At 48.4% G+C, this 27,291-nt stretch overlaps 1 protein-coding gene across 1 annotated transcript in view; it reads left to right on the top strand.

Moving 5' to 3' along the window:
• UTP20 (UTP20 small subunit processome component) overlaps nucleotides 1–27,291 on the top strand; it is a 147,170-nt gene that overhangs the window by 101,550 nt on the left and 18,329 nt on the right. The window contains exons 55-57 of the mRNA XM_068107235.2: nucleotides 10,931–11,062; nucleotides 16,094–16,223; nucleotides 22,426–22,583. Coding sequence (XP_067963336.2) covers nucleotides 10,931–11,062; nucleotides 16,094–16,223; nucleotides 22,426–22,583 — 420 coding nt within the window. The remainder of the gene's footprint in view (nucleotides 1–10,930; nucleotides 11,063–16,093; nucleotides 16,224–22,425; nucleotides 22,584–27,291) is intronic.

Genomic DNA, 27,291 nt, shown 5'->3' with positions numbered 1-27,291 from the left:
AGTTTGCCATGTTACTGAAGCCGTGGAAGGCATGCTCCTCCGGTGGAAGACACTGCAGTCATTCTGGTCCAACCACGTTTGTACAAATTAGGGTTACACGGTAAAAAAACCAAATTGACACTACTAGTAATTTCAGGAATTAAGTCGGACATTGAAAGAGGTGGATTTGGGGTGTATTAACGGGGGTAGAAAATATCAAGGTTTTGGATGTGGGAAAACAAGAGATGGTGGTGAACAGCTGTTTTAAAGACCTGGAGGGAGGAGTGGGATTGAAAAGAGTGAGGGAGTTTGTGGGAGTAAAGAGGAATGAAAGAGTGAAGGTGAGCAGTGAGTCTTGATTTTGGCAGTTTAACCATAAGAGGGTTGCTGGCAGATCTTGTGTGACCTGTAGGAATATTTGGGGGACAGCCCAGAAAGAGCTGGGGGAGCGAGGCCGGATAGGCGTCGGTAGAAGACAGAAAGACCACCGACCTGCCTGCGGTGAGAGAGTGAAAGGCCCTCAGAGTAAGCTTAATCACGGGAGATTCCAATGATTCTGAAAGCTTTGGTTTCTACAGCGTGAAGCCGAGCCAGGTGTGAGGCAGGAGCACCGGCCCAGAAGGGAGAACAGCAGTGAAAAGAGGTGGCGAGTCAGCATTGTGGAAGAACCGTGCAGTGCAGGAAGCTCAAACCACAGCGCACACTCGAGGCAACGAAGACAAAATGTAATAACCTGGTACGTAATGACAAGGAGGATGAGAATCAAATACAAAACAAAATGGATGTCAGGGTCCCCAGCATCATGCATTTACACCCTCCATCTTTCTCCTTCCCTCAAATGTGACCCATGTACAGAGTCCTCAAATCAATTGTTGCCCAAAGCATTTAGTGAGGATACCTGTATTGCCATACAGGTAGTAGGACCACCAGTCGCCTGAACATGCTGAGACTCAAGACAGTTGCAAAGCAGTGGCACAAAGGGTTCCAACATCTCCAGGGCCTTCCATTGAGCTGTGGATGAAAGCTTTGTATGTGATGAGGAGCTCAGGTGTGCCAACGAAGGACTTCGCACGACGGAGGATGCCCAGTCGGCGACTGGCTTTGGAGGCCATCTTGGAAAGGTGGTTTTCCCAGGAAAGATCATGGCAGATAGTGAGACCCAAAAGTTTGAGTGACAGAACTTCTTGGAGAGGATTATTCAGAAAGTGGAAGGGAGGGTTGTCCAGTCGGTCTTTTCGGAGAGACATAGTAAGAGTGTGAGATTTGTCAGGATTGAAAGACATGTTCCACTTGTTTGCCCAGTCTGTGATTTTGTCAAGGTCTGCAGAGAGTGAGGAGGCTGCAGACTGCCGATCTGAGGGATGAGGAATGGAGCGGCAGAGAGTAGAGTCGTCAGCAAACAGATATAGAGGATTTTCAAGAGAGTCGGAGAGATCATTGATGAAGACCAGAAAAAGCACAGGGCCCAGAGCACTACCTTGGGGAACTCCAGCCTGAACAGGAAGGGGAGATGAGAGAAACCCATTCAGGGCCACACGTTGACTACGACCAGAGAGGGCAAGCCGTACGTGGACATTTCCATGTATACCATGGGAGGAGAGTTTGATGAGCAGGGCGGGTGCCAGACTATCGAAGGCACATGATATGTCAAGGGAGACAGCTCTCATTTACTGTTTAGCATTGAGGACCTCCATCCATTGTTGAGACAGCAGAAGCAGCATGTCCAGAGTATAATGAGCTGGTCTGAATTTTTCATCGTTTATTCATTAGAAACAAAACCGATAGTCCAACAACGGCATACCTGGGCTTAGATCTGATGAGTGGAGGATCTGTTGTCCTCCTGTCATGTGACGATATTTTCAGCTCTGATTGGTGGACGTTTCTGAGGGACATACATACATACACCAGACAGACAGACCAAACGCTGTTCCAGATGGCATTGCCCTATGGGCTACGCCGTAACAATATGGCTACCGAACCACGTGACCGATGATGTCAGTTGTTTTTCTCGACCAATTTATCCCTAGATCACGCTCAATAAATTTCATACTGGTTGGATCAAGCGTTCCACTTTGCCGATTGATGATGTGATAATGAAGGCATCTATGACATCATCATTAACAGTCGTTATTCCTCTTGGGGAGTACTTTAGTTTGGCAGATAGGTGCAGGAATTGTGCCTTTGATGATACAAGCATGGCATTTGGCACACAGTCAGAGTATGCCCTAAGGAAGATGTATGGCTACAGGGCCATCGCAGATGTCCTTTTTTGAAAAATGGCCGTCATTGTTGTCACAGTGTCATGGTTATCTTTTTGAGGCAATGTTTTTATGGCCGGATGCCCTTCCTGACGCCAACCCTTTTAGTCGCCTCTTACGACACGCAGGGATGCGGTGTACCTATTCTAAACCGGGGTACACACCGGTTCGGAAAAACAAAGGTGATGGCAAGTGGTAAAGCATGTGGTGAGGTGGAAAGAACTGGGAAGTGGCCATGTGCTATGTGCAGGAAGGGTGTCGGAGTGAACTCGATTCAATGTACAATGTGCGCTGAGTGGGTTCATCAAAAATGTAGTGGTTTGAGAGGGTCATTAACCAGTGTGGCAGCTACATTCAAGTGTAAGGTGTGCACAGAGGGAGCTGCAGATGGAGGAAATGTTGAGTTGGATCTTGGAGACGGCGTGAAGCTGGAAGGTGTGAAAACATTTTGTTACCTAGGAGACATGCTGAATGGAGAAGGTGGATCAGACTCGGCAACGGTTGCTTGAGTGAGATGTGCATGGAAGAAGTTTCGGGAACTGAGTGGCGTGCTGACGAGGTGGGGAGTGTCGTTGAAGCTGAAGGGAAAGGTGTATGCTGCATGTGAGAAGTGTTACGATTTATGGGAGCGAGACATGGGTAATGAACGTAGAGCAGCAACGAAGGCTGGAAAGGGTGGAAATGCAAATGGTTCGTTGGATATGTGGACTGTGGAGTATCATTGAGAGAGAGGAAACCAAATGATGAATTGCGAAAGATGATGGGAATAGAGCCTGTGATGGATGCTGTGAAGAGAAACAGTTTGAGATGGTTTGGTAATGTGTTGAGGAAGGATGAAAGTGACTGGTTGAGAAGAGTGATGGAAATGAATGTGGAAGGAAGTACAGGACGGGGAAGACCGAGAAAGACTTGGCTAAAGGTGGTGGAAGAAGAAATGCGGGTAAGGGGGTTAACAAGCAGAGATGCAGAAAATAGGGCAAAATGGAGAAGATTGTCATGGGGACCGCAAGGCTAACCCCCGCTCTTGCAGGGAAAATGGCCTTTAAAATGCCTGTTGTGTTGTTGTTGTATTGTTGTCACAGTGGAACAACACATGTATCAGGACAATATATGATAACCCTATAGTTAGGGGTCTTTAATTATGTGCCAAATGTAAAGCTTGTATGACCACAACAACGGTTTATACACAGTAATGTACCAAATATATGTAAAATAACAAGCAATGGAGGCCATTTTGAAAAATGACTGCCATTGTTGTCACAGGACAAATCTGTGATGGCCCTTCAGCCAAATATCTTCCTTAGGGCATACTCTAACTGTGTGCCACCTCTCGTGCTTGTATCATCAAAGTCACAATTCTCCCAAATATTGCACCTATCTGCCGTACTACTTTCCAATGAGCCACCTTTCAATTTTTTCTCTCCTGCGGTTTCGGAGATATAGAGTGCAACGATTTTCGGTTTTTCCAAGATTGCACAAATACCACGTGATATATTACGATTTAAATTTTTACATAAATTACTTTTCATAAAGTTTTACATAAAAATTATCTTTTAAATTTTAAAGGTTCTAACGGAGGATACTCTCCGATGGTGAAAATTTCGTGTCAATTGGCCCAACGGTTGCACAGAAAATGGATTTTTAATTGAATAAACCCACAAAATGCCGGCAGAAGGGGACATACATACATACATACGCAGTTCCAGATGGCATTGCCTTATGGGTGGGCTACGTCGTAAAAATAAATCAAGAGGTGCAGTACGAAGGGGCATTCAGAAAGTTTCTACCCTTAATTAGAAAACAATTTGACGTGGTTTATGTTGTTTCTTTTCCAAAATCCCTTTAATTCAATGCTGCAGCTTAGGTGTGGCCATTTTGTGTATGTCCTTGTCCTGCTTGTCCACTGTGCTCATCTCCTCACCATCTTAAAACTTCCCATGATGCTCTACCTTCAACCTGTGGCAGAGGTAGAAGTCAGAGAGACAAATCTGGTGAAGAGGCCTGAAGGAAAAGAGGTCAAATCCACAGTTGGTTTCTGTGATCATTGCAACCTGTGGTGATCCATCATTCAGGAGGAAGCAGGACTCTTCGACTTGGCTTTCCATGGTGCTTGTTTGTGATGGCTTCTCACAACTGGCCAAGTTAATTTGCATAGTACACCTAGCTGATGGCCTCACCTTTTGGGAGGGAGTCACATGATCACCCCTTCACTGTCCTAGAAAACGGTGCCGTGACCTTTCCAGCTGAGACTTTCTTCTTGAACTTCCGGGTAAAGCAGAGGGTGTGTACTTCCACTGCATGCTCCGCTGTTTGATCTCAGATTTAAAGTGGTGAACCAAACGACGGCGGTCCTGAGGGCCTCATGCTGTCGGACTGTGCTGCAAACACTCAAGAAGTGCCTTGAAAATGTGAAGGCCGGTGTCGATTTGCGTCAGCCGACAGATATCATCCATTAGTCAGCACATGGCTGAGACATTGGGCATCACCACTAGATCGGTGCACTCAACCTTCACTGAGGTGCACTCCACTCTCACCGAAACATTGGGCATGGAAAAGGTTCTGGATTCCGGTGTTCTCCATTTTCCAAATCCCGTTGATTGATGTCACCTTTGCATACAAATCCAGCAAACATCAATGAAAGGCTGTTTCCAACGAGATCGGGTCACTGATGTTTCCCGGTATAGCCAACTCATAATATTCACCAATTAGTAGCACTTGAAATTCTGCCTCGTAAAAAAAAAAAAAATGAATGGATTAATTAAATAATTGGAAATTGAAAAATGTAAGTACGGTAATTGAAAAATTGAAAATTAAATTGTTGAAATTGAAGAAAAAATATATATATAATAATAATAATATAAAAAAATAGTTAACTAATCGAAAAATGAAGAAATAAAAAATTGAAAAGAATGAAATGATTAAAAATTGGGAAAATAATTTGAAAATGGAAAAATAAATTTTTTTAAATAACGGAAAAATTATTCTTCAAAAAGCGGAACCCCACTGACACCAAGATGAAACACTGAATGCCTTCCTCCGGGAACCATAACAACAAAACCATCAACGTGAGTATGTTGAACTGTGAAATGAGTTGTATTCCAAAACCATCTTTAAATAGTCAGACCTGGAACATCCTGAGCGCCCTTTATAACTCACTAGCAGAGTACCCCCACTCTATGTGCGATCTTGTTCTGAGCATGTAACGCGTTCTTCTGGCACATACCTTTATTTGGGCATTGTATAGGCAACTGACAGTTTCCTCTTTCACTCCCCAAAAAAAAAACAAAAAAAAAACGAGTTGTGTGCATGAAGCAAAAACCGTGTGTGTTCTGCTTATACATCCAAACACTTCACTGCACTGGAAAACATGAGGGACAGCCAAACTGTACTGAAAAGGGTGGAGGCTTGTAATACCCTCTCCCACCTCTAGGCGGCGCTACATGATACACATTTACATAGAGAATTGGCGTCTCCACCTTTCCCTCCCCCAAGAGCACTGGCAAAAATAAAAACACCCCTGCACACTAATTGGGGTCATGCTGATCCCATGTAGCAAGTCTGGATGTAATTGGGCCAGAACTGTAGGAGGAGTAGTGCGAAAAACAAACAAACCAAACAAACACCGGTCCGTGAATTATAGTAAGGATGAACGGCTTGCTTTATTTATTTGTTTTTAAATTGGCTAAAGTTCTTGGAGGAGCTGCAATACAAATCGTGCACACACATTGCATACAAATGCATGCGGCAACACCGGACTTGACTTGGATAAAGTCAGCCACTGCACTCGCGGGTGGGAGAGGAGGGGTGGGTGGTGACCTCACCAACTGGGGCACTTTGGATACGAAAGGCATCAACCTCTCTCCACACTCAGCAGGACGAGTCAAGGAGAAACTTCCTCTTCCTCCTCCACGAATGCTAACCTGCTTTGGCATTCGTGGAAACATGCCTTTCAATGCTGAGCATTCACCGTGGAAACAGCACGTGCCATTTTTAGAGTCTTGGAATGATCCGTCTGGGTTCGGGTTTGAACAGCTCAACCTCCCAGACTCAAGAGCGGAGACTGACCATTACACCACTGAATAACGTGCTGTGAAGGCTGAGATACATTAACATGGCATTTGTCTGAGTGTTCAACACCAATTGCTCTCCAAGACGAAATACCATAACACTTGTCATTGTAACATAGTTTGGGCAGAAGATGCTTTTGGGTTCGCAGTTGGTAAGTCCTATTAAATGGGTCTCTCATCACAAACTTTTGTTGTGGCTCCAGAGATAAAATGCACACACAATGTGCTGCTTATGCATTGATCATCCCATCGTCATGTCCGACTCGCTGTTTTAGTATCATCATCATCATCATCATCATCATCATCATCATCATCATCATCATCATCATCATCATCATCATCATCATCATCATCATCATCATATCAACATATTTGTATTCACTGCAGGATGATAACCTCCCTCAATTCATGTTGGTGTTAGCTTAGCTTAGCAAGTGCTTAACAAGTTTGTCAAATGTGGATTGGCAAGAAAGTCAGGGCAGGAATGAGTCATTGTTCCAGGGTGTTGGGGATAGCTCACCACCTACTTTTCTCAAAGGACACTGTGGGATCTTTAATGTGCACCAAATAATTCCGGCAGACAGGACGCCCAGTTCAACGTCCATCCGAGGGACGGCACACGCATTGATGGATCACCCTGCCTGCGAATCACCAGGATAACAGTTTGACTATCAGATTAAGAATCTACCCCGGCCACACAGCTTGGAGGCAACCATCCCGTGGGACCTCTACACCATCCCGTGGGACCTCTACACCATCCCGTGGGAGCTCCACGCCATCCCGTGGGAGCTCTACACCATCCCGTGGGACCTCCACGCCATCCAGTGGGACCTCCACGCCATCCAGTGGGACCTCCACGCCATCCAGTGGGGCCTCCACGCCATCCAGTGGGGCCTCCACGCCATCCAGTGGGGCCTCCACGCCATCCAGTGGGGCCTCCACGCCATCCAGTGGGGCCTCCACGCCATCCAGTGGGGCCCCCACGCCATCCAGTGGGGCCCCCACGCCATCCAGTGTGGCCCCCACGCCATCCAGTGGGGGCCCCCACGCCATCCAGTGGGGCCCCCACGCCATCCAGTGGGGCCTCCACGCCATCCAGTGGGGCCCCCCACGCCATCCAGTGGGGCCCCCACGCCATCCAGTGTGGCCCCCACGCCATCCAGTGGGGCCTCCATGCCATCCAGTGGGGCCTCCACGCCATCCAGTGGGGCCTCCAGCCTCCACGCCATCCAGTGGGGCCTCCACGCCATCCAGCGGGGCCTCCACGCCATCCAGCGGGGCCTCCACGCCATCCAGCGGGGCCTCCACGCCATCCAGCGGGGCCTCCACGCCATCCAGCGGGGCCTCCACGCCATCCAGCGGGGCCTCCACGCCATCCAGCGGGGCCTCCACGCCATCCAGCGGGGCCTCCAAGCCATCCAGCGGGGCCTCCACGCCATCCAGCGGGGCCTCCACGCCATCCAGCGGGGCCTCCACGCCATCCAGAGGGGCCTCCACGCCATCCAGCGGGGCCTCCACGCCATCCAGCGGGGCCTCCACGCCATCCAGCGGGGCCTCCACGCCATCCAGCGGGGCCTCCACGCCATCCAGCGGGGCCTCCACGCCATCCAGCGGGGCCTCCACGCCATCCAGCGGGGCCTCCACGCCATCCAGCGGGGCCTCCACGCCATCCAGCGGGCCCTCCACGCCATCCAGCGGGGCCTCCACGCCATCCAGCGGGGCCTCCACGCCATCCAGCGGGGCCTCCACGCCATCCAGCGGGGCCTCCACGCCATCCAGCGGGGCCTCCACGCCATCCAGCGGGGCCTCCACGCCATCCAGTGGGGCCTCCAAGCCATCCAGTGGGGCCTCCAAGCCATCCAGTGGGGCCTCCACGCCATCCCGTGGGGCCTCCACGCCATACCGTGGGGCCTCCACGCCATCCCGTGGGGCTTCCACGCCATCCCGTGGGACCTCGACGCCATCCCGTGGGACCTCGACGCCATCCCGTGGGACCTCGACGCCATCCCGTGGGACCTCGACGCCATCCCGTGGGACCTCGACGCCATCCCGTGGGACCTCGACGCCATCCCGTGGGACCTCGACGCCATCCCGTGGGACCTCGACGCCATCCCGTGGGACCTCGACGCCATCCCGTGGGACCTCGACGCCATCCCGTGGGACCTCGACGCCATCCCGTGGGACCTCGACGCCATCCCGTGGGACCTCGACGCCATCCCGTGGGACCTCGACGCCATCCCGTGGGACCTCGACGCCATCCCGTGGGACCTCGACGCCATCCCGTGGGACCTCGACGCCATCCCGTGGGACCTCGACGCCATCCCGTGGGACCTCGACGCCATCCCGTGGGACATCGACGCCATCCCGTGGGACCTCGACGCCATCCCGTGGGACCTCGACGCCATCCCGTGGGACCTCGGCGCCATCCCGTGGGACCTCGGCGCCATCCCGTGGGACCTCGGCGCCATCCCGTGGGACCTCGGCGCCATCCCGTGGGACCTCGGCGCCATCCCGTGGGACCTCGGCGCCATCCCGTGGGACCTCGGCGCCATCCCGTGGGACCTCGGCGCCATCCCGTGGGACCTCGGCGCCATCCCGTGGGACCTCGGCGCCATCCCGTGGGACCTCGGCGCCATCCCGTGGGACCTCGGCGCCATCCCGTGGGACCTCGGCGCCATCCCGTGGGACCTCGGCGCCATCCCGTGGGACCTCGGCGCCATCCCGTGGGACCTCGACGCCATCCCGTGGGACCTTGACGCCATCCCGTGGGACCTCTACGCCATCCCGCGTGATCTCTACACCATCCCATCCCGTGGGACCTCTCGTTAACAATATAATTTAAGCGTTTAAATCTTGCTTAACTGTTGCTGCTTTTGAATTAAAAACCAGCAATTCAAAATGTCAAATTATTTTGAGCATTTGTCAGACTTCTTTTTGTCACGAAAATAAAAGTGAAAGAATGATTAAGAAAACTTGACAAAGTCCTGACCATATTGGTCCTCTCATAACTTGGAGGGAATTTTGTAATTATCTTACTATAATTCTCCAAATGTCTGTCCGTCTGTCTGTCCGTTCGAAGGTACCGCAAAATCGGCTGAACCAATCGCAACGATATTTTGGGTGGGTAATCCTGGGATCTCCAGGAGTAAAATAGGCTATTTCGTTTTTCCAATTTCAGCTTTGGTCTCCAGCATTCTCAGGTTGGACTCCCGCATAACATTCGCGTTCCCATAACGTTCATTGTGACGATGTTTCCATCGTGACGATGTTGTTTTCCCGGGTGCTGCACAAACGGCTGCACCGATCGCTGCACGGCTGCACCGATCGCTGCACGGCTGCACCGATCGGACTCGGTGACCTCGGACAAAGACCTTTTATAAGGACACAGGTTGAATCCCTGCTTGAGAGAATTCCAACCTCCTCCCCACCATCACGGCCGTCTCTCCAACTCACAACCCCACGAGATATGCAGAAAGGACGACCTAAAACGAATTATCTTCTTTTCGATTCATATATAAACATCATTAAAAGTAAATAATGACCTCGGCGAAAGTTCAAACGTAGGACAGTTTATATTGGCCACGGGTAGTTTATAAGGACACGGATATCCACGCATAGTTTATAAGGACACGGGTTGAATCTCTACATGAGAGAATTCCACATAGCTATCTGGGCGGTGTATACGCTAACAGATCACTGTCTCCATCGATCTTGCCAAGGCCGTAACAGCTATCGGCTCAAAATCCTTTTAACTGTTGATTTGGTAGTTTTTACAATGAAGGAAACATTAACAATGTTGTTAAAAGTTTATTTTGTGATTAATTTGTGATTGGAGATATGTTGTTTGGAATGAAAAAAAGAGACCGAGTTCAAGTATATGACGACATGCCGTGATGGTTTCTACTTTCTGAACGTGAACTGCGCGGATCGCCATATGCAGATTTGCCACGGACCCACGATCGATGTTTCTATGCGTGAACGTACCCGTTTGTTTACGAACGGGTACGTTTTTATGGAAGTCATTCACGAATTTGCTGTCCATGTCTGATGTGCGACTGAAGGTGCTACAGGAATGTGGAACTTATTGGTTTCATGCTTTAGCATTCGCCGTATCTGCATTGCCTGTTTGCTTCTGCCCTCCCACCCGTGCGTAGCATGGGTATCTCACTCGGAATCATTCCCTTGGAATCTAGCAGCCGCCAACCCTCACGATACATAGCAGGGTCTTACAGCCGCCATATTGGTGCTCACCGTCACTGCGATGCGAAGTTATGTTGTATCGCCATTATATATGACGGTACCAGCCCTAAGGGTGGGGCTTCAATTTGGAGGCGCGATTTCTATAAACATCCGTTAAATATCACACGCAAATCATCAAAATCTAAACAGTATTTTTAGAAGTATATCTTACTAATATGAATATGAATATGAATCGTTTAAAATACAAAAGGCCTTCAATTTCTGATATTTTACCTTTTCATTTGGGCCTCCCAATTGAAGCCCCGCCCATAGGGCGGGTACGGGCGGGTGCTAGTATTTGTAAATGAAGAGTTGATTCCACATTGAGATGAGAAAACAATTACTGATTTTGATTTGCCGTTGATACCCCTCTCTCGCACCAACCAGGTGACCCTGAGACGGTTGGCGGTGCAGGTGTGCGGCCTATATGCAGAGGTTGAAGGACTTCATTTTGAGAAGAACCTTCCTGGCCTCCTTCCTGCACTGCATGCCGAGCTTGAAGCACCGTTTGATTCGCAGGTTTTTGTTAATATCTTGTCACTGTCATTACCTCTGCCACCACAGGTGGACAGAGGTTCTGTTTTCATCCCTGTTTGTCTGATTGTGTGAGCAGGATATCTCAGAGTTATGGATGGATTATGATGAAACCTGATATACAGGTTGGGTGAGTGACCAGGACAATGAGACCTACAGTCGTGGCCAAAAATATTGGCACCCTTGCACCTTTTTCAAATAATTGACAGTTTCCTCGAAAAATAAGTTGAAATTGACAAAAGTATTTGGTCTCCAGAATTCTTTATTTCACTGTTAATATTACAGCACCTTTGTTTTTGATTCAGGACTTAATAATATCCTTTCAAATAAGAAAATAAAAAGAAATGGCATTGACAAAATTATTGACACCTTTGTCTTAATATTTGGTAGCACAGACTTTGGACAAAATAACTGCAGTCAAGCACTTCCTACACCTCTCCACTGGCAGTTTGTCCCACTCTTGTTGTGCAAACTTCCCCAGTTCTCCCAGATTTGAAGGGTGCCTTCTCCCAACTGCTGTTTTCAGATCTTCCCACAGGTGTTCAATGGGATTTAGATCTGAACTCATTGCTGGCCACTTCAGAACAGTCCAGCGTTTTGTCTTGAACCATTCCTGGGTGCTATTTGTAGTGTGTTTGGGGTCATTGTGCTGCTGCAAGAGACATGACCTTCGACAGAGACCCAGCTCTTTGACACTGGGTTGAACATTGCGCTCCAAAATGCCTTGGTAATCTCCTGATTTCATGATTCCATGCACACATTCAAGGCACCCAGTGCCAGGGGCAGCACAGAAACCACATAACATCACTGAACCTCCTCCATGTTTAACTGTAGGGAAGGTGTTCTTTTCCTTGAAGGCTTCATTTTGTTTTCTGTAAACATAGAGATGGATGGCCTGGTGTTGGCTTAGCGGTTAGGGTGCCGGCTTGGGATCCTAGGATCCTGGGTTTGAATCCCGGTCGATCGCTGAATTAACACCAGGGGGGTTGACTCAGCCTGTCATCCTTCCGAGGTCGGCAAATTGAGTACCAGCTTGCTGGGATGAATGATCCCGGTGTGTACCCCGGTTTAGAATAGGTACACCTTATCCCTGCGCATCGTAAGAGCGTGACCAAGGGTTGGCGTCAGGAAGGGCATCCGGCCATAAAAACATTGCCTCAAACAGGGAACCATGATTGTCATGGGGCTCGCAATGCTAACCCCCGCTCTAGCGGGGAAAATGGCCTTTAAAAAACGATCATTCATTCATTCATTCATAGAGATGATGTGCTTTACCAAAGAGCTAATTTGGTCTCATCTGTCCACAGGACATTCTCCCAGAAGGATTTTGGCTTGTTCAGGTGTGTTTTGGCAAACTCCAGTCGAGCTTTCTCAGCAGTAGGGTCCTCCTGGGTCTCCTACCGTAGAACCCCTTTTCATTGAGTTGGCGACGGATGGTGTGAGTTGAAACTGTCTTACCTTGTGTCTGAAGTTCAGCTTGAATCTGTTTAGCAGTTGATCGAGGTGCTTTCTCCACCATTCTAACAATCCTTCACTGTAATCTTCGATCAGGTTTTCTCTTCCGGCCACGTCCAGGGAGGTTGGCTTCAATGCCATTGGCCTTAAACTTCCTGATAACATTGTGTCTGGTGGATGCAGAAACATAAAGGTCTCTGGAGATGGACTTGTAGCCTTGAGATTGTTCATGCTTGGCTACAATCTTGTGTCTGACCTCCTCAGACAATTCTCTGGTTTTCTTTATTTTCTCCATGCTCTTTGCAGTACACACAGTGACACAAAACAGAAGAATGACTCCTTTTCTCAATTCAAATTGGTTGAAAGAATGATTTTTATATTGCAGGCACCTGCAACTCACCACAGGTGAGTTCAATTCCAAAGTAAAGGCGAATCACCTGTTAGAAATCAAATTATTTCGAACAACTTCTAAAAGGTGCCAATAATATTGTCGGGGCCATTTTAGGATTTTTGTGTGGAATAAGCTAAGATTTAGTAATTTTTTCAGCTTTTTTTGTTTGTTTCACTGCAAACTAAAGAAATACAAATGTGGATACCAAAATATTTTTTGGAATTTCAACAATTTTCTGGAAGAAATGGTGCATTATTTGAAAAAAAAAGTGCAAGGGTGCCAATATTGTTGGCCATGACTGTATGTGTTAGGAATCTGTGAAGGGGTAGACTGTCGAGCATCACCTGTTGTCAAGTGATTCTTGTCCTGCTTGTAGAAGAATCTGTGTATTGTGTTCCGCCAAGCCTGTCCCCTAGTGTACTGCAGTTCGACCGCAGGGTGCTGAGCTCTTGACAGAGGAGTCTGAAGTGAAGGCCTGCTGGGCCGGTTACTTTAAGCGGCTGTACCAGGTTGACCTCCCAGCTGTTGAGTTGGATATCAGGTGTGTTATTCCCATTGCCGACCCTCCAATCAACTGTGAACCACCTTCCTTTGTGGAAACACAGGCTGTGGTGAATCAGCTGAAAGGGGGCGAAGCTCCTGGAATCTGTGTCATCCATGCTGAGTTTCTCAAGGCTGGTGGAAATGCTGTACTCGTGTAGGTGCATGCAAATTCTGTGCTCTGCTTGGAGCACGGGCATCATCCCAAGTTGATTTGAAGAGTGGCCTTGTTGTCCCTCTCTGGAAAGGGATGGATGATCACCAGGACTGCAACATCTATCGAGGGTGATGCTGCTCTCAGTGCCGGGCAAGATGTTTGCATGGATAATTCTTGATCGGGTTCACCACCATCTGCTTGACCACCAGCTCCCAGAGCAGTCTGGCTTAACACCAAAAAGGTCAACGATTGACCGTATCCTTGCTCTCCGTGTCCTCGCCGAACGCAGGCGAGAGTTTCGTCAGGGGCTGCTTGCAGCCTATATTGATCTCCACAAAGCGTTCGATTCGGTGAATCGGGATGCCCTCTAGAGGATTCTCGGTCTTCGTGGGGTGCCACCAATACTAATAAATCTGATTTCTGAACTATACTTTGGTACCGAGAGTGCTGTGAGATGTGGTGGCTCCATCTCTGACTTATTTCCATTTGTTACTGGAGTACGTCAGGGGTGTGTACTGACCCCCACACCTTTCAGCGCTTGGATGGACTGGTTTCTGGGGAGGATGTCAGAGAGATTTAGCCAGAAGTGCATCATTTGGGAGTGTCAAGATCTCTGACCTTGATTTCTCAGATGATGCAGTCATCTTTGCGGAGACTCTGGATATCCTTACGGGGGCCTTCCAGGTGCTGAATGAGGAGTTTGAGCCACTGGGATTACCAGTCTCCTGGGTCAAAACCAAGATCCAGGCTTTCAATCACATCTTGGATGCTGCTGTCTTGTCTGTGCCTGTTTGTGGTGAGGATGTTGAGGTCATGGAGAGATTCATTTACCTTGGGAGTGTTATTCATGTCTCTGCATGTTGTGAGCCAGAGGTTGATAGACGTCTGGGTCGGGCCTGGGGAGTCATGGATTCACTGGATCATGGGGGTGTGGTGCTGTCGGTATCTATGCAGGAGGACGAAAGTCTGAGTTTTTTTAAGTCCTTGGTGCTTCCAGTCTTGTTCCACGGATGTGAAACTTGGAGTCTGACCAAGGGTCTGAGACAAAGATTTAACTCATTCGATATCAGGTCTCTTCGGAGGAGAATTCTTGGCTATCGCTAGTCGGACTTTGTGTCCAATGAGTGTTTGCTGAGAGAGACTCAGATGAGATTTGTTACCTGTATTGTCCGTGAGCGTCAGCTGCGGCTGTATGGACATGTGGCTCCTTTTCCTGATGCTGATCCTGCTCACCAGATACTCTCAGCAAGGGAGCTTCATGAGTGGAGGAGGCCAACGGACTGACCGCGTGCCTTGTGTTTGCAACAGGTTGATCGGCATCTCAAGGAGATGGACGGAGGTTAATGTTTCTTTGGAATCGAAATGCTTGAAGGATTGGAGGGAAGATCAAGATTGGACCAACTCATGGTTATTATCAGCTTCGATATCTTTCCATTGATCACATATTGGAAGCCTCTTTGATCCCAATACATTGATCGGTTTTCAAGCTCTGCGGTTTTTTGAACAAAATTATTCATGAAGTTGCGTTTTAATTTATAGACTCGGCTTCCAAGTACCTTTCTTCTTTGCTGGGATTGCTGGGATTGCTGGGAACTCAGCTGTGCCGCTGATGCAGTGCTGTTGTCTGCCCGAGCACGAATATGTAATTTGTTCACGGATAGCTCGCCTACTCTTCGCAAAGGACACTGTGGGATCTTTAACATCCACCAACTAATGCCTTGAGATGGGACACACAGTTTAACATCCATCCGAGAGATGGCACACACATCGATGAATCGCCCTGTCTGAGAAACACCAGAATGGCAGTTTACAGGTGGGTCGGGATTCAAACCCAAGCTTGACAGCTTGGAGGAGAGTGTGTGCACTTCTCGGCCATCTTGCGAGCTCAAATCATTTTTGGTATTCCCTCACCGATGTCGTTTGCTCTTCAAGGTTGGCACACACCGACCAACATGTTATGCTTCAAAATGTACACGACTCCAAGAGACTAGTTCCATTTTGTTCTGTTTTACACAACATGGCCTGCTCACATTGGGAGGTTATACAAACGCTTCTCCTCCTGAACCCTCACACAGGTGTGACCCCTCCCCTCACATAGGTGAGATCCATCCATCCCACTCATCAGCTCCAAACCAGGTTAATATTGAACAATGAATGCCCAGCTGAGACTCTTCAATGTCCACCTGCTGCTCATACATGTTTGATTAAGGCTATAAGCGTATCAGTGCTGCCTCGACGGTGACCCAGGGAGGGCATTTTGGGTAACAGGTGTCAAGCTGTCTTATAAACGTTAACCACAATTACGGTTAATCTCCTAATGCCACGAATTAACGATTTCCCATTTATTTCTACATTTCCTACTGTACCAGGTGTGCTGTGTTTCCATTTATGATACTGAAACCTTTGCCTTCTTATTTTGCTTTTTGTCCATGTTTCTGTCCGGCGGATGACGTGAACTGCATGCTGCATGCAGGTGGATGAGTCCATGGAGAGGGCCTCAGACCAACTCTTGTTCTCTGTGCTGTCCCTGCTGAGCAAACTGCTGCGCACCTGTCCTGTCCTCACGACCACATCTCGGCACAAGATCATGCCCAACATCTGGGGTAACTCGTACGAACCGTCCTCACCATTTGAGTGCTTACGATTAAACACAGAGTTTCTCTGATGTGGTTCAGGTGTGCTTTTGGTCAATTGCAAAAGAGTGGATTTTGTGCACATGGCGAGCGGGTGGCACCTCTGACGGCACAGATAAACCTCTGGGACAGACATCACATCAGAATTATTACTCTTAAACGATTTTCTTTTGTGGAAATTTGAACATACAGAACTGAGCATTTTTTTCTGCAGTGTCTCTGGCCTGTCGATTGGCTTGTACTTGCATTACACCAGGAAGGAGACATTCGGAAACATTTGTGTACCTTTGCAATACCAATATTGCAAAGGCAGGATGTACTATACCCCGGGAAGGCAGGCAGTCGACAAATCGACATGTTGGGTGTGTGAAAAGGAAGAATCGATTCAATTTTAGTGAAGATCCGGATGTGGATAGTAGAAATTTTTAGGTGATTCTTCAAATTTGGGGGAAAAAATGATGGGGCAAAACGATACATAGCGATACATAGCGATACATAACGATACATAGCGATACATAGCGATACGTAGCGATACATAGCGATACGTAGCGATACATAGCGATACATAGCGATACATAGCGATACATAGCGATACATAGCGATACATAGCGATACATAACGATACATAACGATACATAGCAGGATATCTCAAAAAGTTGTGGACGGATGATTTTGATTAAATGTGATTCTGTATTGTGATTTTCTGGTCTACTCTGGGATGCAAAACGTAAACTGTTCATCTGGCGAAGGTTTGCTCTCCACTGAGTGCCGATCTAGTTATGTTGTCGATTACTTGTTTGGTTAACAATGAAGCATTCATCAGCTGATATTTAACACTTCAGTTGCATCTTTGATTAGTGTTGGGCTGAAGGCCTCCCCTATCACATTCCTGGAGTCGAGCGTTCAGAACAAGCACGGCCATGAGAGCTGGTAGAGAGAGAGATGGAGAGGGGTAGAGAGAGATGGAGAGGGGTAGAGAGAGATGGAGAGGGGTAGAGAGAGATGGAGAGGGGTAGAGAGAGATGGAGAGGGGTAGAGAGAGATGGAGAGGGGTAGAGAGAGATGGAGAGGGGTAGAGAGAGATGGAGAGGGGTAGAGAGAGAGATGGAGAGGGGTAGAGAGAGATGGAGAGGGGTAGAGAGAGAGATGGAGAGGGGTAGAGAGAGATGGGGAGGGGTAGAGAGAGATGGAGAGGGGTAGAGAGAGATGGAGAGGGGTAGAGAGAGATGGAGAGGGGTAGAGAGAGATGGGGAGGGGTAGAGAGAGATGGAGAGGGGTAGAGAGATGGAGAGGGGTAGAGAGAGATGGAGAGGGGTAGAGAGAGATGGAGAGGGGTAGAGATGGAGAGGGGTAGAGATGGAGATGGAGAGGGGTAGAGAGAGATGGAGAGGGGTAGAGAGAGATGGGGAGGGGTAGAGAGAGATGGAGAGGGGTAGAGAGATGGAGAGGGGTAGAGAGAGATGGAGAGGGGTAGAGAGAGATGGAGAGGGGTAGAGATGGAGAGGGGTAGAGATGGAGATGGAGAGGGGTAGAGAGAGATGGAGAGGGGTAGAGAGAGATGGGGAGGGGTAGAGAGAGATGGAGAGGGGTAGAGAGAGATGGAGAGGGGTAGAGAGAGATGGAGAGGGGTAGAGAGAGATGGAGAGGGGTAGAGAGAGATGGAGAGGGGTAGAGAGAGATGGAGAGGGGTAGAGAGAGATGGGGAGGGGTAGAGAGAGATGGAGAGGGGTAGAGAGAGATGGAGAGGGGTAGAGAGAGATGGAGAGGGGTAGAGAGAGATGGAGAAGGGTAGAGAGAGATGGAGAGGGGTAGCGAGAGATGGAGAGGGGTAGAGAGAGATGGAGAGGGGTAGAGAGAGAGATGGAGAGGGGTAGAGAGAGATGGAGAGGGGTAGAGAGAGGGGTAGAGAGAGAGATGGAGAGGGGTAGAGAGAGATGGAGAGGGGTAGAGAGAGATGGAGAGGGGTAGAGAGAGATGGAGAGGGGTAGAGAGAGATGGAGAGGGGTAGAGAGAGATGGAGAGGGGTAGAGAGAGATGGAGAGGGGTAGAGAGAGATGGAGAGGGGTAGAGAGAGAGATGGAGAGGGGTAGAGAGAGATGGAGAGGGGTAGAGAGAGATGGAGAGGGGTAGAGAGAGATGGAGAGGGGTAGAGAGAGATGGAGAGGGGTAGAGAGAGATGGAGAGGGGTAGAGAGAGATGGGGAGGGGTAGAGAGAGTTGGAGAGGGGTAGAGAGAGATGGAGAGGGGTAGAGAGAGATGGAGAGGGGTAGAGAGATGGGGAGGGGTAGAGAGATGGAGAGGGGTAGATAGAGATGGAGAGGGGTAGAGAGAGATGGAGAGGGGTAGAGAGAGATGGAGAGGGGTAGAGAGAGATGGAGAGGGGTAGAGAGAGATGGAGAGGGGTAGAGAGAGATGCAGAGGGGTAGAGAGAGATGGAGAGGGGTAGAGAGAGATGGAGAGGGGTAGAGAGAGATGGAGAGGGGTAGAGAGAGATGGAGAGGGGTAGAAAGAGGGGTAGAGGGGTAGAAAGAGGGGTAGAGGGGTAGAGAGAGAGAGATGGAGAGGGGTAGAGAGAGATGGAGAGGGGTAGAGAGAGAGATGGTGAGGGGTAGAGAGAGAGATGGAGAGGGGTAGAGAGAGAGATGGAGAGGGGTAGAGAGAGAGAGATGGAGAGGGGTAGAGAGAGAGATGGAGAGGGGTAGAGAGAGAGATGGAGAGGGGTAGAGAGAGAGATGGAGAGGGGTAGAGAGAGAGATGGAGAGGGGTAGAGAGAGAGATGGAGAGGGGTAGAGAGAGAGATGGAGAGGGGTAGAGAGAGAGATGGAGAGGGGTAGAGAGAGAGATGGAGAGGGGTAGAGAGAGAGATGGAGAGGGGTAGAGAGAGAGATGGAGAGGGGTAGAGAGAGAGATGGAGAGGGGTAGAGAGAGAGATGGAGAGGGGTGAAGAGAGAGATAGAGAGGGGTAGAGAGAGATGGAGAGGGGTAGAGAGAGAGATGGAGAGGGGTAGAGAGAGAGATGGAGAGGGGTAGAGAGAGAGATGGAGAGGGGTAGAGAGAGAGATGGAGAGGGGTAGAGAGAGATGGAGAGGGGTAGAGAGAGATGGAGAGGGGTAGAGAGAGATGGAGAGGGGTAGAGAGAGATGGAGAGGGGTAGAGAGAGATGGAGAGGGGTAGAGAGAGATGGGGAGGGGTAGAGAGAGATGGAGAGGGGTAGAGAGAGATGGAGAGGGGTAGAGAGAGATGGGGAGGGGTAGTGAGAGATGGAGAGGGGTGGAGAGGGGTAGAGAGAGATGGAGAGGGGTAGAGAGAGATGGGGAGGGGTAGAGAGAGATGGGGAGGGGTAGAGAGAGATGGGGAGGGGTAGAGAGAGATGGAGAGGGGTAGAGAGAGATGGAGAGGGGTAGAGAGAGATGGAGAGGGGTAGAGAGAGATGGAGAGGGGTAGAGAGAGATGGAGAGGGGTAGAGAGAGATGGAGAGGGGTAGAGAGAGATGGAGAGGGGTAGAGAGAGATGGAGAGGGGTAGAGAGAGATGGAGAGGGGTAGAGAGAGATGGAGAGGGGTAGAGAGAGATGGAGAGGGGTAGAGAGAGATGGAGAGGGGTAGAGAGAGATGGAGAGGGGTAGAGAGAGATGGAGAGGGGTAGCGAGAGAGATGGAGAGGGGTAGAGAGAGAGATGGAGAGGGGTAGAGAGAGAGATGGAGAGGGGTAGAGAGAGAGATGGAGAGGGGTAGAGAGAGAGATGGAGAGGGGTAGAGAGAGAGATGGAGAGGGGTAGAGAGAGAGACAGACAGACACAGACAGATGCAGACAGATGCAGAGAGACGCAGACAGACAGAGACAGACAGACAGACAGAGACAGACAGACACAGACAGACAGACAGAGACAGACAGACAGAGACAGACAGACAGAGACAGACAGACAGACAGAGACAGACAGACAGACAGAGACAGACACAGACACACACAGAGACAGACAGAGAGAGACAGACACAGACAGACACAGACACAGACAGACACAGACAGAGACAGACACAGACAGACACAGACAGAGACAGATAGAGACAGACAGAGACAGATAGAGACAGAATGTGAATGCACTAATCAGATGTAATTGAACATCAACTTGCATGTCAGTGGAGAGGCTGAACTTGGAGGCTGGGAGAGCACCCTCAATTCATCGTCATTGTGAGCGTATTACCCCGCGCACGCAAAGTGAAGTAGAGGTTAAGCAATTAGTTATTTGTCTATGTCAGTTTACAAGCCTCAGTTTATGATCGAGGAAAAAAAACTTTTATTTCAATTGAATGTTATAATTTGACCATTAATCGGAAAATGAACCTGTAGTTTCGCAGCGACCTCACCACCGATGTGACGGCTCTGAATTCTTCTCGATTGGGCACGCGCACGGAGGGGAGAATCTTTTTTTTTACTCTGTCTACCTGTCTGGCAAACAATATTGAAAATCGTTCCGAACAGGAAACGTTAATCTCCTAACTGCCTAATTGTCCCCCGTCGCACAGCGGAGCAAAAGGGGGACTATGGTTTTCCCCTCCGTCCGTGTGTCCGTCCGTCCGTCTGTCTGTGCATGCGGGCGTGCGTGTGTGCGTGCGGGCCTGCATGCGTAAGCGAAGAACCGCATTCCGAATTTGGTGTGTGGGTGCAACCCACGTCAAAATCCAAGATGGCCACCGCCATGTATGTCTGATGCCATGGATGTCTGAACCTTGTGAGCTGAATATCTTGAAAAATAAGCGAAGTACCAACTTCTGATCTGGTGTGTTGGTGTATCTCGGCATGAGGAAGAACGCTATTGAAAATTGGGTCACCACGTCAAAATCCAAGATGGCCGCCGCCATGTATGTCTGAACCTTGTGAGATGAATATCCTGAAAAATAAGCGAAGTACCAACTTCTAATTTGGTGTGTGGGTGTATCTCGGCATAAGGAAGAACGCTATTGTAAATTGGGTCGCCACGTCAAAATCCAAGATGGCCGCCACCATATATATGTCTGAACCTTGTGAGCGAAATATCTTGAAAATTAAGCGAAGTACCAACTTCTAATCTGGTGTGTGGGTGTATCTAGGCACAAGCAAGAACGCTGTTTAAAATTGGGTCGGCACGTCAAAATCCAAGTTGGCTGCCTCCATGTATGTCTGAACCTTGTGAGCGAAATATCATATCATAGCATGTTTTCTGCGTCTTCCACTTTGTCAACTCACATCACTTCCCCGACGGGGGACCGAGGCGTAACGCTTGTTTCCACTGTTTTAAGGACGTCATTAAGGACACAAACAACAGGCATGAAGAAACAATGTGTCATGTTAAATAAGGTGGTGTAGAAGACGCTGCATCAATGGCGGTAAACTTCTGAAAAAAAAACGATTTCTGCAGCCTTTAAAATCTTTATTTCTATTTAATTATATACTCGAACATTGTAGAACTCAAATCACCTTTTTAACACTTTCAAACCCCTTTAGTTTCGCAAGTAACAAACCACCTACCAACTTAGACAAAATATTCGGGCATTTTACGTCGTCACGTCCAATCAAACCCTCCGATTGGATGCCCAGTGCCATACCATGTAACACATTCGTCTGAGAAGTGATGCATTAATAAGTAAGGCTTTGAGAGGAGAAATGAAATAAAGAGAAGAAAAGAAAATTGGAATCAAGAAGGAAGACTTGACTACCCAAAGGCCTGCATAAAAATACGTGCCTCAGGAGTTTCTCGATCGGGAGAGAGTGGGAGCCGCGTGAATACGAGCAGGAAGGTGGTTCCGAAGCTGGGGAGCATGTTGAGGAAGAGCACGATCACCACCGGTTTTCAGTCGTGTAAAAGTGAGGAGACCAAGACGTGCCAAACATGGACAATGAAGAGGATTATAAGCGGGGAGCAATCTGTGTGCGAGTCAGGCAATTTATTGGTTCATTTTGAGCGACGAACATATTTTATATTTAATTATTTTTCAATTGATTGATTGATCTCGACTTGTGCATAGACAGTCTAAGCAACCAACAGTGGTCTTGTGCGGTGACCATTTAACCAATCTTGATTTTCATTGGTTGTGATGGTGCTTCTATTGAGGGTCACTGTAACAATCAGTATTGATTGGATGATCTTATTTTTGTGGTACACACCTGTGGTTGATCGGATGTGTTCCCTTTGCACAGAGAGTGTGCAGAGACACTTGCTGCACCCACAGGCCTGGGTGCGCCTTCAAGCCGGGCAGCTCTTTGGTCAACTCTTTGAGAGCTGGACCCCAGAAAAGCTGGTCCATGGCACGAGTACGTTGCGGCCATACTTTCTGGTGGCAAACCTGCAGGGAAAGGTGAGAGGAAGCTAAATTCCGCCATGTTGTTGTACTTCCTTTATCATACCTCGAGGCTGATGAACACTGACAAGCTCCATGTTATCAAACGACCATGCTTTGAACGTCTTTATACTTTAACCTCTGGTCTGAGGGTTCGTGTGAACAACTGAAAACAAGAATGGGAGTAATGGGTAGAGGGGCAGACTTGTCTGTGGAGGGACAGATAAGTGGACTTTTGGTGAGAGTTTTCACTTTGTGAGATTCACAAGAAATGGTTTGTCAATAAATGTGTACATTGTACAAGCCTGAATGAATGAATGAATGATCGTTTTAAGGCCATTTTCCCCGCTAGAGCAGGGGTTAGCTTTGCGGGCCCCATGACAATCATGGTTCCCTGTTTGAGGCAATGTTTTTATGGCCGGATGCCCTTCCTGACGCCAACCCTTGGTCACGCTCTTACGACGCGCAGGGATACGGTGTACCTATTCTAAACCGGGGTACACACCGGGATCATCACCGGGATCACCGGGATCGGGACATTGTACAAGCCTGTTGGAGTTGAAAGAGGGGCTGCACAGATCATGAGGCAACCAACCTACTGACCTACCAACCATCTAACCAACCAACCAACCAACCAACCAACCAACTAACCTACCAACTGACCAACCACCTACCAACCAACCAACCACCTACCAACCAACCAACCAAGCACCTACCAACCAACCAACCTACCTACCTACCGGTGGTGAAAGAGAGCAGGAGCTGGCCCTGAGATTTTTCTCCATTTTATTTATCAATTGCAAGCAGTGAGGTTCAGAACAGGCACAATAGTACGCGAAGGGGCAAAATGAATACAGTCGGCCAAGGAAATTTGGATGCCCTACAGCTTAAGGATTGGGGATTGGGGGGTAATGGGTGAAGGGTGGGAAAAGGTTTCAGTAGGTGTAGTAAAGCTCGGAGGTAGAAATGGGAGAGGCCGTGAGGTGTCGGTGAATGGAAGACTTGAAATCCAAGAGGGAAGAGCTCAAGACGACAGAATCGGTAAGGAGATTCCAGAGACGAAAAAAGAGGGCAATGGATGAACGGAAGTGACCATTAGGTTTAGACTTGTGTGGAGTAACAAGGAAATGGTTTCCAGTGAAATGTCTATGACTTGGAGGGGGATGAGGGTTTGGTAGATAAATAATTTGTGGGCAGTTTGGTCAAGACAAGAATAGAGATTAAAATAACTGCAAGGTCTACAGCGTGCTTATGGTGAAGAAGAATCAGATCCTGAAACTATGCCTCCTGTAACGAGATATCATTGACATGCAGGACCTTTAATTGTCGGAGGGTCGTTAATTCCAGGAACAAAATGTGGGGGAGATGGTAGGCAACACCACAGCTCCACATATCCATGACACTTCGGACGAAAGACTTATGATGTATTGGCCAGTTTGTCCCAGCAGATGATGAGGTGGTGGCTGATTTTGAAGGCCAACTTTATGATATAATTTGCCCAAGACAGGTTACAGGTGACCATTTGTGAGTCTTAAAGGTTCAGGAGCAGCACCTCTTACTAAGTTGAGCAAAGAAATAAGTTGCGGAGTTTACCAGCCGGTCCATTATATGTGCTAATGTCGTCCAATGATTTTAACATCCTCATGGGAGTCTAATCTAATGTTGCGTCTGACAAATTACACCTGACAGATACAAGTCTAAGTTGGACAGCCAAATCAGCGCACGGCCTGTTGTTCAGTGGATTGCCCCAGATCGTTCATCAAATCTCCGGAGGTAACACTCATTTATAATGTGATGAATGGTCTTATCTGGGTGACTACAGTCACATGCTCGGCTGTCTTTGAAATTCCATTTGTGGAGGTGGTGTGATGTCCTTACATGGAGAGTGCGGATCCTGTTGAGTGCAGACCACTGTTTCTGGGGGAGGTCGAAACCTGGAGGTCCTGCCAGATCACTCGCCAGTTCTTTGTTAACAATGTCGTTGTCTATCCAGAGATTGCACCACTGGTTTGTTGTATCAAACCCCGCATCACTCAAAACATTTGCTCCAAGGTACTTACGGAATGGTTCGTTCTTGACTGGTTTGCCGCAAAAGGAAACCTTGATTTTGCTGTTAGCTCGTCGGTTGCCGAGATGGAAAGGGGTGACTGTAGTCTTAGTTGGGTTTGGGCAGAGGGTAGATGAGTATTGCTCCATTACCTTTAAGTCCTGGAACAGGGTACTGCTGAGATATTCAAGGTTGATTGCTTGGGCAAGATTATCTGCATAAGCAAACTTTCTGGGGGTGGTGCAAGCATGTCGCTCACATGTATGTTTTAGGGAATTGGAGCAAAGACCGACCCTTGGGGAAGCCCATCATTCAGATTCCACATGGAGCTTGTTTGCTCACCGAGTGAAACCCTATATCTTCGATTGCTAAACATAGAAGAAAGTACCCACATTGTGGATTGGTGCTGGAAAAGCCTGGCAGCTTTCAGCAGAAGACCATGTCTGGCCTGGCCAGTAGGACATGCTCAAACAACGTGAATGTCGTGCATAGCAGAGATATGGGCCGATGGGTCAGCAGCTGGTTTCACTGGCTAAAGGATGGTAATGACTTTAGGCTCTCTCCAAGTTGTTGGTACGACTCCAGTTGCATGGGTGTTAGTGAAAAGAGAAGCCAACCAATCGCATCCATGATGTCTTAAGTTCTTCAAGAATTCAGGACAGATGCCATCTATTCCTGCTGCTTTCCTTGCTTTGGTGGAGGAAAGACCAAAGGCAATGTCAGCCCGAGTGTAGGGGGAAGAAATCAGGGGTGTAGGATGAGTTGATGAAACGGTCAAAGAGAGTTCCTTATGGATTTCCTGGCAAGACGTAACAGCATCAGCCGATACTTTGGGAGGTTGATGTTGAGCAGGTGAAGCAGATCCAATATGCCTTCGTAGGTTCCATGCTTCCACTTGAATGAGTGAGATCAAGCTCCTGAACAGTCTCCTGCCATCTTTGTCGTCTGGCCATGTCCACAAATTCCAATAGCTCAAATGTAACATCGGAATCCCCATAAGCTTCATACTGTTGGAGGAGTTGGTCAGTTTCTGACAATCGAGAAAGTGTGTAGCATTTACAAAAACCACCTGGGCTGTTGTTTTTTGCTGCATCTAGCAGGATCTTGCAGAAGCTGCTATAGCTCTTTGGGGCAGGGTTTGAGGTTGGTGATATGCTCCTCAACCTCTGCGGTGAAAGCCTTCTAGTTGGCTTTCCAAAAATTCCAGTGGGCCTTGGGTTTGGATGTAATCAAGTGAACCTGCATTCCAATGTGAATTAATGCTGGTCGGTGTTGGATGTGTGGAAAATGTGGAAGGATCTTACGAGATGCGTGAAGTGTGGTGTCCATTACCTTCCTTGGATACAAAACAGATGTCTGGATTGTAATTGTTCCTCAATCCACGTGAATGGAAAGATAGCTGTTACGTGCTCCTCCCCCAAACCCCCTGGTCACGGTGTACCTCCGAGCCCCGAGAGGAGTCACGGCAGAAAAATGTGTTATTCTGTATGTCAAAGATCAATGGTTAAGCCACACCAATTGTTACCAACAAACAAATATTGTATTAAGATCATACAAGAATAACAGTACAACAACAATAGTAATCAATTGGACAACCAATATATATTTCCTATGATGGTACCATCAGGTTCATACAATATAACTCACTGTGCTCCAAGTGAGCGAAAAGAAGAACATTCCCCAATGTCTCTATTCCGGCATCAAGCCCAAGTCGATCCGCTCCAGCGATCGTCAGAATGATGTCCAATCAAGACCAGAATCCCGTTCGGATGACAGTCACAGTCACGTGGCCAAAGCTGCACAAAGGTGCCCTCAAGGCGACGGGGAAATCCAAAGACGCCCTCCAGGCGACTGGGAAATCACACCCTCGGGTATGGATGGTTCACGGCTCCAAATCGGCGAATCGCAGATTTACCTTCAAAATCCACATTGCACACACACACACACCAGATAAACGTCTGGATGCGGTGAAAATGGTTGAAGCGAAGCGAAAAACCTTGCGCGATGCGCAAAGCGCGTGAGTCAAAATGGCCGACGGCCCGTTCTCGAGGCGTAACGGCACGACAATGATTCTCCTCGGAATCAACCGCCAAAACCTGACATGCAGGTGGATCTGTCACAGCGATAACAACTCTGTCGCAAGAATCCCTTTCCCGGGAAACCCGAAGTTCGCTAGTGACCTCCGTTCGTCAACGTTTGCTCCAGACCTCGAAGCAGCTAAGCTTCTTCCCCGACTCATTTGCTCCACCTTCTTCTCCTCCTCTTCCTCTTCATCGTCGTCCGGTTCCCGATCCGGTTTTCGGTTTCTTTTAACTCTAACTTTTCCACCTTTTGAAAACAGTTCATAAACAATAAACCTTTTGAAAACAATAATAGTACATGGAATCAAAAATATTTACAGTGGATGAAAACCACAACAACGGAAGTGACGAATCCGTAACACTTCTCCCCCTCAAGAAAGAAAGTTTGAACATCGTGAAATCTTTCTTTGCAGGCAAAAACTCTTTTAACAAACAAAAGTAAAACTCACACCCAAATCATCAATTCCCATGAGCAACGATAATTAATATTTCCCAATATAAAGCAACAAAACTTCCAAACAACCTACAGAAATTTCCAAAGTTAGTTCACTCTGGACAAAGCATCAGCAACGACATTATCCCTGCCCTTTACATGCTT

Source organism: Myxine glutinosa, chromosome 1 (assembly GCF_964187855.1).
Source record: "Myxine glutinosa chromosome 1, kmMyxGlut1.1, whole genome shotgun sequence".
Lineage (NCBI taxonomy): Eukaryota > Metazoa > Chordata > Myxini > Myxiniformes > Myxinidae > Myxine > Myxine glutinosa.
The sequence above is the reverse complement of the archived record's forward strand: the minus strand, read 5'-3'. Positions and strand labels throughout refer to the sequence as shown.